At 48.4% G+C, this 20,194-nt stretch overlaps 1 protein-coding gene across 4 annotated transcripts in view; it reads left to right on the top strand.

Annotated features, from left to right (window-relative positions):
* Nucleotides 1–20,194, top strand: part of Sh3gl3 (SH3 domain containing GRB2 like 3, endophilin A3) — a 124,487-nt gene that overhangs the window by 81,895 nt on the left and 22,398 nt on the right. For 2 of the 4 annotated variants that reach the window (XM_032893303.1, XM_032893302.1), the window contains exons 3-6: nt 5,781–5,853; nt 8,080–8,223; nt 10,552–10,685; nt 13,214–13,372. In XM_032893303.1, coding sequence (XP_032749194.1) covers nt 5,781–5,853; nt 8,080–8,223; nt 10,552–10,685; nt 13,214–13,372 — 510 coding nt within the window. The remainder of the gene's footprint in view (nt 1–5,780; nt 5,854–8,079; nt 8,224–10,551; nt 10,686–13,213; nt 13,373–20,194) is intronic. The other 2 variants (XM_032893305.1, XM_032893304.1) reach the window with 2 other exon arrangements.

Genomic DNA, 20,194 nt, shown 5'->3' with positions numbered 1-20,194 from the left:
TTGTTTGAACACGCAAAGGGTTAGAAAGGAGCTGTCTCTGCCAGTGAGGAAGCCTCCTACTGTCAGGATTATTGCCGGGAGTGGGAATCCACACTGTTCAAATGCAAGCATGGGGTGCAGAATTGGGAAGGGACACCACAGTGCTGCCCAGCCCAAGTCAGGCTCCGGGTTGAACCACATCTGGTCTGGGCATGTTGAGGAAGGAAACGGGATGTGACTAACTGGTACCCTCTAGTGGCCAGATGTCAGAATGCAGAAAATGTGGGCCTTGGCAACAACTCCAGGGCCAAATGGTGCTCATATGTTTTAGAGAGTCAACTGTTTGTGGAATAAGGCTTTTCCGATATGTAACAACCGATTTATCATTTGGAAATCTAGGATGTTGTTCCCATCTGTTTCAGCAGCTGCATAGCAAATACTTTTCTGCCATTAGAACTGACAGGGTGAACTTGAATGAGCTGATTTATCTTTTTGTCATCTGTGATACAGAGATGAGAATATGTGCCCTACTGTCCTCACACAGGGGCTTCCAGAATCATATATGCAGGTGAAATAACTTAGAGTGGCATTCCTGGCTCGGCACGCCCATGATGGACTGTATGTAGCATGCCATCGGGACTGCAGAATCTGTCCCTTGTCCTGTCCCCTGGCCATTTACCTGGAGAGTGGCTCCCATGCAGCCAGAGCTGCGTTCACACTGCTGAGCTTCCTCCCCTTTGTCTCGAGGCCTTTGTGCAGAGCCGCGTTCTGTAATTAGACTCCTCAGACCAGAGCTGGAGGCTGGGGTGTGGCTGGCAGTGCAGACTGGGGGAAAGCTGGGCTCTGGGTGTGGACTGAGAGGAAGTCCTGCCCCCGACGCCCCCGAGAGGAATACAATATCTAGAAGTGTTAGGACCCTAAGAAGACAAACTCATTTTGTGTTTGAGTTTGAAAAAAGAATTTCTGCAAATTGAAAACCATATCAACATGTTCATATCATTGACACATTTGAAGTTAATTTTAAAATTTCTTAATATATAATGATAGGATGTACATAGCTTCTTTACCAACTAGATTATTCAATTCAGATGCTAAACTTAAAACAAATATCAGGTGTTACATTACTGGGGCTTTTAGAGTCAGGGCCTGGGCTCGGGCAGTCCTGCCAAGCTGGGTTCAGACACCTGTGCTCAACAGACTCCGAGGGCCGGGGCGGGCCAGGGCGGGCCAGGGCGGGCCAGGGCGGGCCAGGGCGGGCCAGGGCGGGCCAGGGCGGGCCATTCAGTGTAGCCATGTCTGCACCAAGAGAAACACACTAAGAATTCATGTGGATTGAGGCTATGATTTCAATAGTGGGCAAGAGGCGTGTGTAACAAGGCAGTCTTGGCCAGGGTGTGGCTGAGGCACATGTAACTAAACTAGACCGGGCTGCTGGCCAGGTCATAGTCCCAACTTTGCCCTTGTCACTGCTTCATTCTCTTCTGCAAAGTGGATCTTAACCATCTTAACAGATGGTGTCTTAGTCAAGGTTTGTATCCATGCACAAACATCAGGACCAAGAAGCAAGTTGGGGAGGAAAGGGTTTATTCAGCTTACACTTCCACATTGCTGTTCATCGCCAAAGGAAGTCAGGGCAGGAACTGATGTCGAGGCCATGGAGAGGTGCTGCTTACTGGCTTGCTCAGCTTGCTTTCTTATAGAACCCAGGACTACCAGCCCAGGGATGGCACCACCCACAAGGGACCCTTCCCCCTTGATCACTAATTGAAAAAAAAATGCCTTAAACAGCTGCATCTCATGGAGGCATTTCCTCAAGGGCGGCTCTTTTCTCTGTGATAACTCAAGTTGACACACAAAACCAGGCTGTACAGATGGCATGAAACTGCTCTCTCCTTTGCTGGGCACCAGGGCTTCCTTGGATCCTCTCGAATAGCATAGCATCCTGGGAAATTCCAGTGTCCAGTGGGGAATGGGCAGAGGGGGCCGGACAGGAGGGGTGTCTTAGGAGTGGGGCAGTTAAAGTTTTAGCTGACGGACTGAGATCACTCTTGTTTACTCCTGTTTGTTTGCTTGTTTTTGCTTCCAAAAATCATTAGAAGTGACAGAAGTATAGAAGAAATAATACCTATGCTATTGTACAGGACAGAGAAGCATGTTGTCATGTGATTGTATTATTTTGTGACAATTATATGTTACAAAACTAAGTACTTTAAGGACTTTATGGAAGAAATTAGAGTCGTCTAAAAGATGACATGAGAATGACATGGCCCACAAACATGCTTACTAAGCAGAAATACAGGAGTGATGCTAACATCAGAGTGCAGCATGGTACCAAAGGCACATTGCAAGGAAAACCTTTTCTTTAAAAAATTGCCATGTTAATGCATTCTTTGGAAATTTTATACATGCATTTTAATCATATCCATTTTCTCCCTCTAACTTCCCCCAAATACTCACAAAAGACCTTAAAAAGTATAAGAAGAGGAAGCCAGCGTGGCTTCCTAGGGCAGAATTGGAATTCTGAATCAGTTTGTACCACATGACGCAGCTTCTGAGTCTGTAAGGTGAAAGCTGTACACGAGAGGAGATTAAAGTCCAAGCGACCCCACCTTCCCCTCTTGTAATAGCAGATGGACCAACCGTTCTCATAGGCTCGAGCATGAGTTGGGCAAAATATTAATAACCTTGACAGTCTAGAAGTAGAGCCTGTGCCCCCCAGTGGGGGTGCTCATTCTCTCCAGGCTCTTTGGTTGCATCACACAAGAATCACGGTGAAAGTTACTTAAAATCACAGAACACAGTAATCACAGCTTCCCAAATGCCACATGGTTGGATCCCCAGAAACAGTGAGGCAGGATAGATGTGTCAGCGTGTAAGAGCACTGGCTGCTTTTGCAGAGGACCAGGATTCGGTGACCCACAGCCATCTTGTAACTTCAGTTGCAGGGGATGCAGCGTCCTCTTCTGGCTTCCAAGGGTAGCAGGCACACACATTCAAATGTTCATTTATATAAAATAAAAATAAATCTTTAAAAATGCGAAATCACTTCTTCATTTGAGGGAGATTTTAATAAAAATGTAGAATTATGTGCAGAACTTTGCATCCACACATGAGACATATGGCTACACCTCAAATGCAGTTAGCAGGAAATCAGTATTTAAAGGACATCAGGGTCCACATCTGGGACAGCATCAGCCAATTACGTCCCTCCAAATAGAAGGGAGAGCTTAATATGGGGACGGGAGAGAGGACCCAGCAGCTGATATGGAGCACTGCTCTTGCAGAGGATTGCAGTGCAGTTCCCAGGCCCAAGCTACCCCTAGTCCAGCTCTAGGGAATCTGATGGCAGTGTCTTCTGAGGGCATCTGCAGCCTTGTGTGCAAACCCTCTCACAGACATGTCCGCACACATAACTGAAAAGAAACCATTACAGAAGGTGGATAAGACAAAATAATAACAAAAGTGATCTTTCTGTTTTGTTTTTAATGAAAAGGTGGAAATTCATAAAGTCCAGGAAGGAGGAGAGAGGAAGCACAAGGAAGCGAGGGAGGAAGCACAAAGGAAAGAGGAAGCACAAAGGGAGGAGGGAGGAAGTACAAGTGATCATTGCAAAAGAAAGGGGCTATAACCATAGCCACAGGTTGTTTAATTTTTGTGTATATGTTGTATATTTTGCCTGCACACACACACACACACACACACACATACACACACACACACACACACACATCTGTGTACTATGTGTGTGCCCAGTACCTATGAAAGTCAGAAGAAAGTACAAGATCTCTTGGAACTGGTTCTAGATGGTTGTGAGCCACCATGTGGTTGCTGGGAATGGAACTCAGGACCTCTGGAAGAGCATTCAGTGCTCTTAACCTCTGAGCCATCTCTGCAGCTCTCAGATCTCTCTTTGACCACCTACCTTTGCTAACGTGTTCAGTAATATGCACAGGATTTCCTTTGCTGCTCTTCCTGATGAGTTTTCTCTACACACGTTTCACAAATGTATCTTACCAGATTATTTTATTTTTTGAAATTTATGTATAGTGAGAATTCTGAGCTCTATGAATGCTGACCCTCTGTAATTCACCCTCCCCCATTTGCCACTTCTTGTAAACTTCGTGTGCTATATCTGTCACTGTGTAGGATGACATTTTTGTGTGTCACAGTTTAATTATGTGGGATCTCAGGTCACACTTAGATGCTTCTTCCCACATCAGCATTTTGAATATATATATATATATATGTATATATATATATATATATATATATATATATATAAACATTACTACATTTTTAGTGTGTGGTCCATATTTTAATCCTGTATGCAGTGTGAGCTATGAATCTCACTTTTTTTCAGCTGTCTAGTTAGGGTTGCTAGTGCTGCAGTGAAACACCATGATCATAAAGAAATTGGAAAGAGAAGGGCTTATTTGGTGAATATTCCAAATCACTGTTCATCATCAAAGGAAGTCAGGACAGGAACTCACACAGGGCAGGAACCTGGAGGCAGGAGCTGATGCAGTAGCCATGGAGGAGTGCTGCTTACTGGCTTGTTCCTTTTTATTGTAGATCTGCATGTGATTGACCATTATTAACCATGTGACACAGTCTATACTAGGCTTCTTTGAAATCTTTTCTGCCACTGCCATCAATCCAAAACTTTTTTTAGTTTCAGAAAGACTTTTTGGACAAAGGCAAAGCCAGCTGTGCTCTTTGCCAAAAGATGGGCAAGAATGACCTCTAAGACACATACTAAAATTCTTCCCCTATGAAAGTTCTTGAGCCAGGCCCCCCAGTTCAAATCACTGTCTTTCATGTTCCATGAATTCATGAGAAGGTTTATGTCTTTCTAAAACTGGCTTTTCTACAGAGGGAATTGGGTTTTTAAAAGTCCGTTCTCTCACAGGGTCTTTCCTTTTTAGGACATGTTTTTGTATTGCCCCTGTGATTGGCATCTCCTTTATCTTTGTTTTGTGCCTGGGTTATTGATGGCCTAGAATAGAATGAATGAACTCTATATTGTGGCTTTCCTGGACATTCTATTAATTTTAGTTAATTAATAACTAGCAATGCAGGAGTGGCAGGGCAAAATCAGTCAAATCATGGCAGAAAAACTCTGCTAACACCCAACAGGGCATGGTGGTTGTCTTGTTGTAATACGTTACGCATGATGGTGGTTGTCTTATGAATACCAGGGTGGTTTCTGACATGACTCGTTATATCATGGTGCCTTCTCTAAGCAGGGCTACTCAAGTTCACTCTGTAGAGAAGACTGAGGCGAATGTCCAGTCTTAGTATTGGGAGTTCCCCAAGTGTCTTTGTTCATTGTGTAGAGTTGTAATGCATCGAATATTTCTAACTTTCTCATTCACATTCACTCTAACACCATGAAGGAAAGGAAATTAGTGTTGTCTGACATCACTGAGAAGAGGTAGAGTCAACTGCAGAGAAAAGATCACCTCTCCTTAAGAAACATTTGTTGAAATCACCACAGTAGAGCTGGAGGGATGGCTCAGCAGTTAAGAGCACTGGGTGCTCTTCCAGAGGACCTGGGTTCAATTCCTAGCACCCACATGGCAGCTCACAACTGTCTGTAAGTACAGTTCTAGTGGACCTGATGCCCCCACATAGACATGTATGCAGTCAAAGTGTCAATTCACATAACGTAAGAAGAAATTTAAAAGTCACTACAGTAGCACTAGAACTTAAATGAATGGGAAATGCTTGCTGTTGGCTTTGTGACTTCAGAGTTTTAAATTCACTAACATCTCTGTTCTGTCTTTTTTTTTTCTTTAAAGAAAATAGATATTACCAATAAAGCTGTTGCAGAAATTCTTTCAAAAGCCACAGAGTATCTCCAGCCCAATCCAGGTAATGTCAGAACGCGTCTTGAAACATTCTGTTGCACATTTGTGTTTATGGAGTCTCTTGGCCCAAGCTCCTTTGCATGGGGCTAACACATTTTGGAAGCAGTGTCCCAGTGCCTTGTTAAAGGCAGAAGCTCAGGGGCACAGTATGGTTGTAGGGAGGCACATGGTTAGTGTGGGTCTCCATACAGACATCCCCAGGCAGACTTCTCTGGTACTCCAGTGTTCCTCAGAAACTCACTGCACATTTTAAAAGATGTTCTTAGTTATCGTTTCTTAATTACCAAGAAAGCCCTCTATCCTGCTGTAAAAGGTCTGTGTGCTAACCTGTGACCCTGATGCTGCGGGTGAGGGATGATTACAAAGTCAGTGGGAGCCTTGTGGAAAATGAGCTTCAGCTTCTGCCAAGGCCTTCCTCCCTGGGTCCTGGAACCAGTTGTCACGGGATGATGAGAACGAGCAGAAGCTGCCCAAGCCTTGCACTTTCCCCATAGGATTTGCTGAGGGAGTCACTGTGAGTCCCTTGGCCTCGGAAGCAGGGAGACATGCCCACACTCGTGAGCATGCAAGAGCATGCGCTCAGTCAGACCAGCAGTGAAGAACGGGGTATGCAGGGCTTCAGAGTCGCATGGCTGAATTTCACAGTGACGTGTGCTTTGTCCAGCCTTGTCAGTGGCCTCGTCAGTGACTGGAGCGACCAGTTCTTTCCTGTTGTATCAGCCCATAAAAATCCAGGAAGTGTCACCTCTGTGTGAGAGGCTTTCTGGGTGCTTGAATGCTCAGTCAGGCAGATCCCGCCATCCAAGAGCTGACACTGAACAGAATAGGGAATAGCAGGCCATCGGGGTGGGGGGTCATAGGGGGGCATCCACTGGGCAGAGGCACCCGAAGCCTGCAGCCTCTTCCTGTGATCCTTACCCCTACAGGAGCACACTCTCGACAGTGAGGAAAGGAAAGCTGGTGTGTGTGCGTGCGTGTGTGTGTGTGTGTGTGTGTGTGTGTGTGTGTGTGTGTGTGTGTGTGTGTGTGTGGCTGGATGATGCCTTTGTGACTGGAGACCTGGAAGGTAAGGTCTTTAAGGCTGACATTGGCAAGTTTCAAAGGGCTGACACCAGATCACTATTCAGAGTGTAGCCCACAGCCTAGCAGGACCATCAGACTCCTGAGCTTACCCCGGACTAACTGAATCAGCTTTTAACAAGATGCCTGAGTTACCTGCTTATATGGTTAAGCTTGAGAAGAACGTGTCTAGAGTACATTAAATATAAATGTCCCGATACCACGGCGGTGCCTCAGAGCCTCAGGTAGAGTCAGTTCATAGCCTTGCTGTTCTGTGCAGCCAGCTCACCCCCAGCCCACTGATTAACACAGAAGGAATTCCCACTGTACTTTATTGACAGGCATTCCTGACTTTTTAGGGGTCTCTTGACCTCTTCCTGCACCGTCTCCCTTTTCTGGCACCGCTCCAGAGTTTACCAGGGTCACACTGCCGTCTGCTACTCAGCAGCCACACAGTTGGGTGCAGGAAGGACAGGCGTTTCCTGGGGTCTCTTCAGACCCCATGTTAGCTCAGCAAGTGTCCCGGACAAACACCATGAGCAAGGCGCCATATAAAAGAAAGTCTTTAACTGGGCCGACTTAGGACCTGAGGGGTTTAGCATCTGTGTTGACAGAGCAAGGTCATGGTGGTAGGAACACTACCATGTGAGGTCAGAAGTGCTCACACCTCAGAAACTTCAGCAGGAGGCAGAGAGCACCCTGGAAATGGCTTTGGAAACCTCAAAGCCCACCTCCGGTGACATATCTCCTCCAGCAAGGCCACACCTCCTAATCCTTCCCAAAGAGTTCTGACAGCTGGGGATGGAATAGTCAATCATACATCGGAGCCTGTGTGGGGCTCTTCTCATTCAGAACACCAAGCTAGAACTCATCCACACTCAGTGCTGTGTTAGAGACAGAAGAGGAGGGGCCACAGCTGCCTGTGACCTCCCCGGGGAAAGCTGCTGACTAAATAGAGTTACTGAGACTGGGAGACAACATGGTCTGTAATAGCCATGGCTGTCTTGGCTGTGCCAGTGGGCTTAGCCCCCCACTCCTACAAGCCTATGGATGGTCACTGTGGGGCTCTGTCTGTGAGGACCTCAGTTTGGGCGGCTGTGTTCGTTAAAGGCAATGTGGTTGTCATGGCACATTGTCACTTTAAGGAATTACAAATGACGATGTTTTTAAGCATACAGAGCTAAGCTAGGAATGCTGAACACTATGTCGAAGCTCCGAGGGCAGGTGAAGGCCACCGGCTACCCGCAGACGGAAGGCTTGCTGGGGGACTGCATGCTCAAGTACGGCAGGGAGCTCGGAGAAGACTCTGCTTTTGGTGGGTATCCCTGCCCCAGCTGCCACAGCGGGGACACCTCCTGGGTGGGCTGTCGTTGTACACAGAGCCTGCATCTTTGCAGTTTGATAGTTTTAAGTATTATCAGAGTAGTATTTTCATTGCAGGGGTTTTTAGGAAACATAGGTAAATAAAATGGAACTTTAGCATCAGTAGTTTTGCCATCTTCATGGCTTATGTATCTCCTAGCTGTCCTCGCTCTGATTGCTTCCATGAACTCTTTACCCACAGACTACAGCATGATGTGTGTCTCTGTGACCCCCCCTCCCGCAGGCGTCTCCACCCCAGCCCCCCTTCTCCTCTCCCATCCTGCTGCTGTCCTGTTTCTGTCTTCAGCCTCCCATTTGAGAGCTCCTTCTCTTATTCTCTCCTTTACAGTGTTATGACCTAAACACACACACACACACACACACACACACACACACACACACACACACACACACACACACACACACAGGGTCTACGATTTGTCTTTCTTTCTGAATCTGATTTCCCCAAATATATTTTCCAGCACTACCAATTTTTCTGCAAATTTCAGTTTCTTTTACAGCTGAATAAAATTCCATTGTGTGTGTGCGCGTACACATTTTCCCCATCCATCCATCTAGACGGGCTAGTTTTGTTTTGTTTTGTGACAGGGTCTCATCACACATTTCTGGCTGGTCTACAACTCTCTAAACAGACCAGGCTGACCTCAAACTCTGTACCTTCTTTACACACACACACACACACACACACACACACACCACACACACACACCCCTCTGCTTGCCTTCACATTCCCAAGCTCTGAAAAGCCTGCAGATAGGAGAGGACCTTTTCATTTTTACTTTAGTAGTGTTCATGCGTGTGCATGCGTGCGTGAGTACATGCGTACGTGCGTGCACAGGGGTGGCTGTGCATGTGTAGAGTGTAGAGGGCTTGACCAGTCTCTTTCTGCCTTATATTTTGGGATATGGTCTCTCACTGAACTTGGAGCTGTGGATTCTGCTAGCGCGGCTGACCAGCCGGCCTCAGAAGTTGTGTTTACTCCATTTCCCCAGCGCTGGGATTACAGATGTGCCCCACCAAGCCTGGCGTTTTATATTACATGGGTTAAGAGGTCAAACTTGGGTCCTCATGTGTGCACAACAAGTCCTGCTGGTGGGACATCTCCACAGTCCCCTAAGAGGCATGTTTCAAATGCTTCTGCCACAACTCAGTGGGCTGGTATTGGGCCCTGGGCCCTGGCATAGGAGTGGCAGGGTCAGACACCTGGGTAGGAAGCAGTGCCAAAGCTAGGAAGGGGCGTCATTCCTCCATAGGACCAGTTCAGAGTCGAATTCCAGCCAGCTCAGTTTAGACAACCTCTACTCCTAGGAGAAGTGACACACGGAGGGTTGGACTGGCATCCTGGCCAACCCTAATTTCCAGAGATGGTTTCCACTTCTAAATGTCAAGGACCCAGCTGTGAATTTACTTCCTTTAAAAATGAGGTGAGGCCACCATCGCTTTCTCTGTTTGTGCATGAGTGAGCTGCCCATGCCCCTGACTGACTCAAAAGTCAGTCTTGGGCTGGGCCCTTCCGGTTTCTGATCTAAGGAATTGATTGCATCGTGTCCCTATCTTTTTACAAAATCAATTTGGAAGATCTCGAATAAAATAAAGTAGTTTAATCTCATGCAGTGTCCCCAGGTGTGCCTTCCAGAGACCAAACAAGCCTCACTGTGCATGACAACAGACACTGGGTGGCAAAGGCCTTGCAAGTCACAGTCACAATACCAGAGTATTCACTAAAGACACCCATATCCCAGAAGCATCTCTTACCAGAGCAGGCCTCTCCCATCTGTGCACAGGGCATCCTTGATACCCAAGACCTCAGGGAGCCTCCAGATCTTTAGGACCCTGTGCAACAAGTTGCCTCCTACAGCTCCCACAGCAGGCTGAGGGAGGCCTTATATCCATTGTAATCTGAATTGGTTAACACAGATGCCCGCAAATGAATCCCTCCATTGTTACAAAGATGTTTTATCCCTGAACTTGTAAGGGACCCTTGGTGCCAGTTTCCAGATCTGATTTTCCACAAAAGAACTTTGTCTCCATCTAATGGCCAAAGTGGGAAGTGCTTTGATCCTCCCACTCACTTTTAAGGGAGAGCTGAGAGGGCAGGCTAGAGGTACATATGCGGAAAACAGGCAGATTTTCTTCCTTTCCCATCCGCTCTGAGGCAGGCAGCAGAGGCTGTAGAGAGAATCCTCACTGCACCACAATCCCGTGTCACCTCTAACCTCGGCTGTTCTTCTGAAGGCTGCCCTGTGCTCTTCTGTTCAAGGCAACTCATTGGTAGAAGTTGGTGAGGCCCTGAAACTCATGGCTGAGGTGAAGGACTCTCTGGATATTAATGTGAAGCAGACTTTTATTGACCCACTACAGCTACTGCAAGACAAAGATTTAAAAGAGATTGGGGTGAGTCTTCCTGGCTGTTCCGTGCCGCCTGCTGCTTGCAATGGTACTGTGACCTGAAACTAAGGTTTCTGCAGGACTCAGCAACCACACAGCCCTCCTGGAGGGTTGGAAACTGCACTCTGTTACTATATTATGGCTTCCTGAGGAAGAGTACTGAGATCCATTGCTCCTGGCAGACGGACAGGGCGTGGAGGTGCAGACTCTGGCTGTCCCTTTCCTGTTCTCCGTCTCACTGACTCATTTACAAGCCAGGCTGGATATCACATTTCCACAGCCACTTCTCATATAGCACAATGACTTCATACGTTGGGGTTTAGTTTTGATGGCTAATGTCACACTATTGCTTGTGTACTCGGATCCATTGCACTTACGGGCATTCTATTTCATTCTTTCTCGAGAAAATCATTGTCTAGAAGCTGGCAGTTTCCATCTGGAAACCTGTAAGAAATTGTCCAGAGTGTCTCTGGGAACTTCCAGGTCTGGTTCAGCATGGCTGCTCTTGCAGATGTGCAAACCAGCTCCAAGCGAGCCAGGCTGCCAGGCTTCGGCGCCGAAGGTCCAGGCGCCCTCTTGTGGTGTTGTAGAGAATAACTCACTGCCTTTAGACTTGATTGACAACATCTCCCGTCAGCTGCAAACTCATTTGAACCTTGTGTTTGTCACCTTTTCAGGCCCAGTGAGTTTTAACAGTGTAGCCACTGAGATCATGAGTTAAGGAGAACTTGGGCTATGTAGTGTGTCCCTGTAACAAACAGACTGAAGCAGATATATGTGTGGTAGAGAAACAGACAGCAGTTAGAAATGATGGAGAGACAGGAGCAGGGATACCGGAGAAGGGCCACCATCCTCAGCACAGCTGGATGAGGAAAGGCCTCTGAGGAGTTGTCCAGGCTGACTGGGCTTGGGTATATGGAGCACATCTTGCTGAAGGGCCAGGATTATGATGTCTAACAGTCCAGACAACAGGGGCAAAGACCAGGTGGCTATGGAGGGAGGGAAGGCTGGGAGTCCTGTGGAACCCCCGATGCCTTTACCTGCATTCAGAGTTATTCTGAAAGGAGAAGGCCTGCGAGAAGGACCCAGGACGGCCAGATGAGAAATGAAAGTTGCTTTTTTGGTCCCGCCTCCTTATTGTGGACACCTCTGAATCCCCTCACCTGTCACCCCTTCCTGCCATCCCAGGAAAAACATGTTCCCATTGCTGTGACAGCTCAGTCCACACTGGGCCCAGGTCCTTCCCCTCACCCCACCAAGACTGTCATCCTCCCCACACGTCAGTGGTCCTGTCTGTGTCGATTTCTCCCTGTGGTGTTTAACCTCTCGTCACAGCATCCCTTACTCTGGCCAGGCTCCAGATCTCTGCTAGTGGGATCTTCCTAAGGTCAAGCCCTCAGGAGCTGACCCTGGCCCGTGTGAAGGTCAAGCAGCACCTCCTGGCCTCCGTGGTCTTCTGGCTCCCCCTTCCCTGTCTGACCACTGCCTCACCTCCAGCAGGCACCTCCTGTCCTCAGGTGACGGTTTGTTTTGCATTGATGGTCATTGCTTTCTTCTCACCCAAATGTCTCTGATCTCACCATAGATGTTATTTCCTGTGGGAGTTCTCTTTCTTCTCCAGACTCTAAGGCACTCCTCCTGTGCTTGTGGGTCCTGAGCATGGCTGTCCATCTCTTTCTCTTGTTGGGCTCCCTTTAGACATGCATTATTATTATTATTATTATTATTATTACTACTACTACTACTTTGGAGTCAGCTTTTTAGGGAGGAATTGGCAATGGAAGTATTCTTAATTTTTGTAGAATTAGATATTGTGTTAGACATTGTGGTTAGACATTGTGTACGTTAAAGAATTGGGGAAGGGAATCCTGTGGCGATGGATTCCCATTGCTCTGTCCATCATGTGTCCATCCGTAAATGCTCTGAAAGCTTGGCAGTGTGGGCAGCCTTGGTGCAGAGCAGAGGATGAAGAGTGGGTGGGGCCAAGGCTCACAATGTCCCTGGCTGAGGACTGGCCAATAACCTCCAGGGGAGGAGGGGTCGGTTTTCTTGAGGGGTGCTCCAGCAGATGGCTCTGTGTCCTTGTGCAACTGGCAAAGTGGCCTCCTCCGTGGACTGGAAAGAAAGCACACACGAAGTTAGGAAGGGAAAGTGATGCTGGTGGGGGAGGAGGGGAGGAGGTAAAGGAGAGAGAATGGGGCAGACTCCGGTTAAAATACCTACGTATGCATGGAAGTCTGAAACAGCAACAGGTAGGACTTAGGCCGAGAAAAAGGAATGAGAATTTTCATAGTCATGAAGAAGACAATGTGTGCTTTGGGCATACACCGTGGTGTGAGTCTCATCATGGCGTGACTTACACCATGGTATGAGTCTCATCTCAGGGTGAGTCACACTGGGGTGTAAATCACACCACAGTTTTTGAGTTTCATCACAGCGTGACTCTCATCATGGTGTGAATCACAGTCTAATGTGAGTCTCATCATCGAGGTGTGAATGCCAACACTCAGTGAGGACTTCCTTTCTCTCTTCAGCACCACCTGAGGAAGCTAGAAGGCCGCCGTCTGGACTATGATTATAAAAAGAAGCGGGTAGGTAAGATTCCCGAGGAAGAAGTCAGACAAGCAGTAGAAAAGTTTGAAGAGTCAAAGGAGTTGGCCGAAAGAAGCATGTTTAATTTTTTAGAAAATGACGTAAGTATTTAAACCACACAGAAGACTTGAATGCCCACGAGTAAAAAACACAGCACATGAGCATGACTGCTGTGGGGTGGTGTTCTCAAACCTGAATTGTTATGGACGTTTCTAGAACGTTCTGTAACTGTGGCTTCCTGCCTTACATAGAGTGGTCAGCAATCCCAGACTGAAGCTTTAGTCCTTGGTGGGGCTGCTTGTCTCTGGGGTGGCCTTGTAGCGGAAGATGGCCCAGGAGAGCAGTCTCTGTGTTAAAGGCCACAGCGTGTGGTTTGGAGCTGTAGGCTTGCCAAGTTTGAACAGCATGCACTGGGGTGAAGATCTGTGTCACTGTTTATCGGGTTAGCTGAGGAGACACACTGGTCCCTGTGCCGTCGAACAGGTCATCTTTCTTCTCTTTTGGGGGGTGACAGCAGCCAGACTTGGAAGGGGTCTCCCTGGGGTTTTCTATGTCCTTGTGGCCTGGCATTCTCCTCCAGCGATCCTTGGTGCCTCATAGGCTAATGGCAGCATTGCTCACCACTGGCAGAACAAACTGAGGTGATCTGGTGGGAGGGGAGAAGAGCTGACAACCCTCGCTGAGCATTGTTGGGTGTGTCTTTTAAGCTCTTACCTTGGCTCTCATCCATCTCCCCCAGCCCCTGCCTCCATGAAGCCAAGGCCATGGCTATACTTCAGAGTTCTGATACCTCTTGGTCACCAACTTCATGTCCACCCTTGGTCACTTGGCCTGTATGGCTGTGCCTGCTTCCTTTCATGGCTGGGAGCTATGCTTCAGAGTGGTTGGTGATGGCTGGGTTTTCCTCTAGGATATCATTGTAGTTCTGGGTAAACATGATTGGATCCCTTTAATTCTTGTTAAACATAGTAGGTCTGCAAGCTGGGACACTGCCTGATGGATTTGGCAGTGCTTAGACCCAGAATTGGCTGGACTTTAGTGTCCTGGGGCAGACCTGAGAGAACAACTTAAAAGGAGGAAGGTGAGCTTTGCCTCAGGGGCTGGAGGTCTCAGACCACGCTAGCTGGCTTCACTGTCTCCATTATGTTGCCATGGAGCATCATGGTGGGGCAGATGCTGCCCTTAGACTGGCAGAAAGGAGATACAGGGTCGGGGCAGAGAGGGACGGGGAGAGAGACAGAGAGAGAGAGGAATAGGGGGAGAGAGAGGGAGAGAGACAAAGAGAGAGGGGCAGAGGGAGAGAGGGAGAGGGGGAGGGAGAGGGAGAGGAAGAGAGACAGAGAGGGAGAGAAGGAGAGAAGGGGAGAGGGAGAGGGAGAGAACAGCCTTACTCTCCCCTGTATCCCTTTAAGCTAGGTTTTATCTTTTAAAGTTCCAGAAGTGATAAAATATTGCCATGATCTCTGGATCAAACCCTCAGTGTGACCCTTGGAGGGCATTCTGTGTTCACACTGGGACACACTTGACACTGCTCCTATTGGAAACTGGTGAACGGGCTGTTACAGAAAGGCTTCCGGGAGAACATGCTAGCAGAGAGCAGATGGACCATGGCATCCTCCAAACACACGTGGGAGATGCTTCGTCATTGTTGGGAGGAGATTTGGGGAACTCAGCCACAGCAGACACTGGTTTGGGTTCTGTCTAATTGAGAAGTTGATGAAGGAGTCAGGTATCTGGTGTGAGCCTTCATAAGTGTGATTATTGATCTTTTGATCAACCGTGTTGGCGGTATGGCCCAGGGTCAAAGTCTCAAAATTTCACTTCCTCCTCTCTACCACCTCAGTTGATGGATGCCGGCCTCTCAATGTAGAGCCAGCGTGGCTCCACCAGAACAGCATAAAAGATGCTGACACTGGGTGAGCATCCCTCACGGGCTACTGACCACGAGAAGCAGTTAGAGGCAGAGTAAGGCATATGTTAAGGACAGGCTCCAGTCTCATCCACACGAGGAGGGAATGGAATTGGGACTTGTAAGCATCCATTCCAAGGAAATGGGTAAACAGAGGAAAGCGGCTAAGAAGGATCTGAGATGCTGTGCTCCATCCTTGGTTACTTCCTGCTTATGCTTCTGTGGCACCAGGAATTCAAAGCCTGAAATCTCACCCTCCAGGACTTGGATGGACTCACTGACTCTAACCCTTGTCTCCCACTGTCCTGGATAAGCTATAACATGAGCTTAAAAGCACCAGTTGTGTGCATGGATACTTGTCCGTGTGGATGGATGCTCACCATGTGAGAGCGCTGCCTGTGGACCAAGAGGGCAGCAGATCCCCTGATGTCAGAGTTACAAAGGCTGTGAGCACCCTGTGCTTGCTCTGGGAAGACAGCAGTGCTCTGAAGTGTTAGCCGTATCTGCAGTCTCCATACAGCAGCTGTTTCACAAGCCATGTATGGAAAACGCATCTGCCAAAGCTTTACCTGACCGGAGCTTTGAGTGAAACGAACAGACTTGGTCTTTCCTGCTCTCCAAATGCAGACTGTGTAACTAACTCTTCCTTGTGCTTCCTGGCTACCTGGCTATTTGTGGAAGTTTTTAGGGTGGGTTCACTCCCCAAGTCTATAGTCTATACACACTGCTTTCTCCAAAGGCAATAGAAACCTCCCAGTCTACATTCTCGTAGCTGAGGAACCAACAGGTAAGCCCAGCTGGACCCACAGTCAGGCACCCCCATACACGTCCAGTTATATGTGAAATCTCAGCATAGGGACTGTCCGTGTGTGTGTGTGTGTGTGTGTGTCTGTGTGTGTGTGTGTGTGTGTGTGTACGCGTGAGTTTGTTCCACCATTCTTAAACAATGTCACTTTGATCTCTCCACCTATTCCAGGCTGATTTGGGGATGGGGAATAGGGAAGAATCTCCTTTAGCCCCACAGTGAAGTCTTTGCTGATTTTGTTGGGAAGAGATAGAGGCAAGACCTGGAGGGCCTCACTTCCTGCTTGAAATCAAGCGACTCCATTGGGCAGCCATTTAGGACAGGTGTGGTTGAGTTCTCTGCACTACCACGAGCCTTAGGGGCCAGGTTCATGATTTACTCCTCCTGTGCCGGATTGTGGCTGGCACCCAGAATGCACCTCCTTTTGGAGAAGGGGCTGCAGCAGGCCAGAGGTTGGCTCTGAGATTTCCTAGCCTTTTTCTGGGGCTAGCACATCACCCCCAGGTTTGACTCTTCTCCTCTAAGTCCTTACAAATTGGCATTATTAAATGTCAACCTTTGCTCTTAGAAGAAACTGGACATAATACATTTTAAAGTTTGTTCAGCCTGAAGAGGCCGGGGTAGTGCCGCAGTTACTAGCTGAGATCTCCCAGCCAGAGGCTTCCCTTCATCCATGGACCAATGGAATTAATAGATTCCAGATTTCTGGGTTCTTCTCATTGGTCCAGAGAAGTATTTTCTTTAGGTTTCACTGTGTCTGTCTGTCTGTCAGGCTGTCTGGCTGCCTATTTGCCTGCCTGCCTGTCTGAACCCGTGTGTGTGTGTGTGTGTGTGTGTGTGTGTGTGTGTGTGTGTGTGTGTGTGTACCTACATGTGTGGGGCCATAGGTTGATTTTGGGTGTCGCCCTCCGTCCCCCCCCCACCTTACTTTTGAATTAGTTTCTCACTGAACCTAGAGCTTACCCATGTGGCTAGACTGGCTGCCCGGCAAGCCACGGGGATCCTCTGTCTCCACCTCTCCAGCACTGGGACTACGGGCACACACTGCTACAAAGTTTTCTTTCTTTTTTCCCTTTCCTTTCTATCTTTCTTTCCTTTAATGTGGAGTCCATGAATCTGAACTCAAATTCACTGGGGAAAAAAAGCATCCAGAAATCCCAGCTCCTTCGAGGAATCCAGGAGAGCATGACCTTAAGCACGACAATGAGAAATCACTTGGATTATCACATTTGAAGCAGAAGATGGCCCTCACAGGGATCATGTGCTTCAGCTATGAGAGAGGCCAACCTCAGTGCCAATCGCACTGTGGCTCCCAGGCATCTGGATTAGGGTGTTACAGCCTGCTTCTTCCCAGCCACCATTGCTATGGTCCTTTTTCAGAGAGTTGAGCCAGGGCCTTTTTGTAGGCTACAGTGTTTGAGCCCTGATCCTTTGGGTTAGCCCAGGTCCTTCTCATGTTCAGATCTCACGTGGATGTCCCCGAGCTTTCCACAACTCCTGGGAACTCCAATCCCCTGGCTTTCAGAATCTCATTCCCAGGGCCAGAATACTCACAGCAGCCTCTGGAGCTCGCCCATCAGCTCCTCTGGAGCTCGCCCATTAGGTCACGGTGGAGGAGAGGTTTAGAATGACACGGGTGCAGAGGTGGCACAGGTTCTGGTGCAGCATTCAGTGTCTGTCGTGGGAGGCTGTTGAGTCTGTGCTGTTTGTTTTCTCCCCAGCCCTAAGGACCGTAGCATAGAGCTAACATGGCAGTTTGTTTCCGTGAGTCTCAAGGCAGCAGATTCCATCCCTAGGAAATGGAGACCTTGAGCGGAGCTACCCACCCTCAGAGAAGAGAACAGTGTTGTTCATTTTCTATGGCTCCTGTAACAAGTGCCCCCAAGCAGCACTGTGGCTTAAAGAATATGTGTCTATTGTTTTCTGGTCTGGAGGTGGGAAACGTGACCATGGGGAGAGATGGCTGGAGGAGGCTTGAAGGAAAGAGCCTGCCTTGTCGTCCTTTGCAGCCCCTGGAGAGCACGAGGATTCCTTAGCTTTGAGGCTCCTCGCTTGGCTTCCTCCGTCTCCAAAGCAGCAGTAGGGTCTTCAGGCTCCCACTCTGCCATGGCCCTGACTTCTACTCTGATTCTGCCTCCCCTGTCTTCCTCTTAAAAGGAGACTCTTAAAAATTTGGTGTGGTGTGGTGTGTGTGTGTGTGTGTGTGTGTGTGTGTGTGTGTGTACACACAAACGTGTGTAGGACAGGGTCTCATGTAGTTCAGAATGGCCTCAAACTTGCTCTGCTATACAGAGACCTGGGACTCTGTGCTCCTGTGTCTACCTCTTGAGCACTGGGATTTCTGTCTCTACCTCTGGTTTAGTTAATACTGGGATTTGAACTCAGGGCTTGGAGCATTCAGGGTCAGCATTCTACCAGCTGGGCTGCATCATCCGCCCAAAAACGGTTCATAGTGACTTTGGACTACTCTCTATTCTATTGCAAAATCCTTAATGTAACCTAACTGCTGTACAAAGCACCCCTTGCTGTGCGACCTTGCATATTCCTATCTTTTTCCTACAAATGAAAACAACGGGCAGCTTTTCCATTTTCAAATGTGGCCAATGCAAGGTGTGCTCTGCCTGCACAGTCTTTGGCTTTTCCAGGGCTTTTGTGTTGCTTCAGCTTGGCTCTGTCTTTCTAGGTATTTAGTTCACGGTGAGCTCTTGGAAGCGGAAGCCGTCTCTGCTGGTTCCCAGCACAAAGCTCACATCCTAGGAGGCAGATGGGAGCTTCAGGCTCCTGTCAGTGACAGAGAGAGAACCCAGTGCGGGCTTGACTTGCCTTTATGCTCCAGGCTTTCCCTGTGCACCCCTTATGTGCAGGCACCATGTGCAGTGCCATTGCTCTCTCCCAAGCTTTCAGGGGCTCTGGGACCCATTGCCTTCCCAAAGTCAGCTGTCAAGGGAGGGATTCCAGATGCACTTCCAGGTTGCGTGATCTTAGGTGTCAGAGAGAACAGTTGGTGTGACTCCCACTTCCACATGCACGCTAAGTGTGCAGTGCACGTACACGGTAGGGTCACTCACCTGGCTGCCTTTAGCCATCCTTTGAATGGTAGGCTTAGTTTAAAAGTGAGGTTCAGAACAGACACTTTAATATTGCTAAAGACAGAGAGGTCATGGCGATTTTCACAGAGCATGCGGCATGGCAGGGGAGCCGGGCTCTGTTCTTAGCAGATTCTGCCATGATCATGTCAGACTGTGGTGCTGGACTTGTTCAAAAGTGTTTGTAAAAGCCGAGGAGGTGAAACGTAAGAAATCCTTGGGATTTTGCAGGGGCCAGGCTGTCCTTGTTTTGTTTATTGGGTTTGGAAATGCAAGGCCAGGGCTGTTTTTCTAGCCACAGAGCATCGTAAGGCAAGTACAATGCCAGGGCTTCCTTAGTCATGCGTGTGCCCGCTGCATTCCTGGCATAAGTGGGCTCCATGTGTATTGTAAACACATACTGAAGATGTGTTTTTAAAAAGTGGGCAGGAAAAGTAAAGGGCAGACAACCGAAAGAGTTCTCAACAATACTCGAAAGCAAATGGCTCTGTGGAAGCTGGCAGCTTCCCAGTTGGCTCCGCAGGGCGAGACAGATGGCAGAATGAGGAACAACCAGATCTTGCCTCAGATGGTTAGAATGTGATATAAGAAAAGGCTATTTGGGCGAAGCCTGGGCTGGGTGGTTTTGATTTATCTCTCTGTGGAGTTTCTGAGGTTTGGACTGGGAATGGGTGGTTGGGGCTTGCTACAGAAGGTTCTAGAAATAAACTTATTCCTGATCTGCTGTAGTGGTTCTTCAACCCTACTGATGAAGGCTGCTCCCTGGCCCCTCTTCAAGCGTGCAGCTCTCCTGGGCCTTGCTTACAAACTGCTTAACAACAAAACCTCACAGCACTTGGGTGGAGGAGGAGGCAGTTGAAGGCCAGCCTTGGCTATGTGATGAGTATGAGGTGAATGTGGGCCTCATGGGACCCTGTCATCATCATCTCCCCAGCCCCCTGCCCCCAGCGCCACTATAACCAGCCACGACTTTCAGAAACAACATCCATCTGTGGGAAAGAGGATTAATGAAGTCTCCATGGCTCGACCCTTTCATCTGTATGTTGCAGGGAGAATGCCTTGTGGGGTGGCCACAGAAATTCAGGGACATTTATTTGCCCTGGAGCAGGCATGACTTGCCCTA

This window comes from Rattus rattus, chromosome 2 (genome assembly GCF_011064425.1).
Source record: "Rattus rattus isolate New Zealand chromosome 2, Rrattus_CSIRO_v1, whole genome shotgun sequence".
Lineage (NCBI taxonomy): Eukaryota > Metazoa > Chordata > Mammalia > Rodentia > Muridae > Rattus > Rattus rattus.
This window is presented reverse-complemented; position numbering and strand designations above follow the sequence as displayed.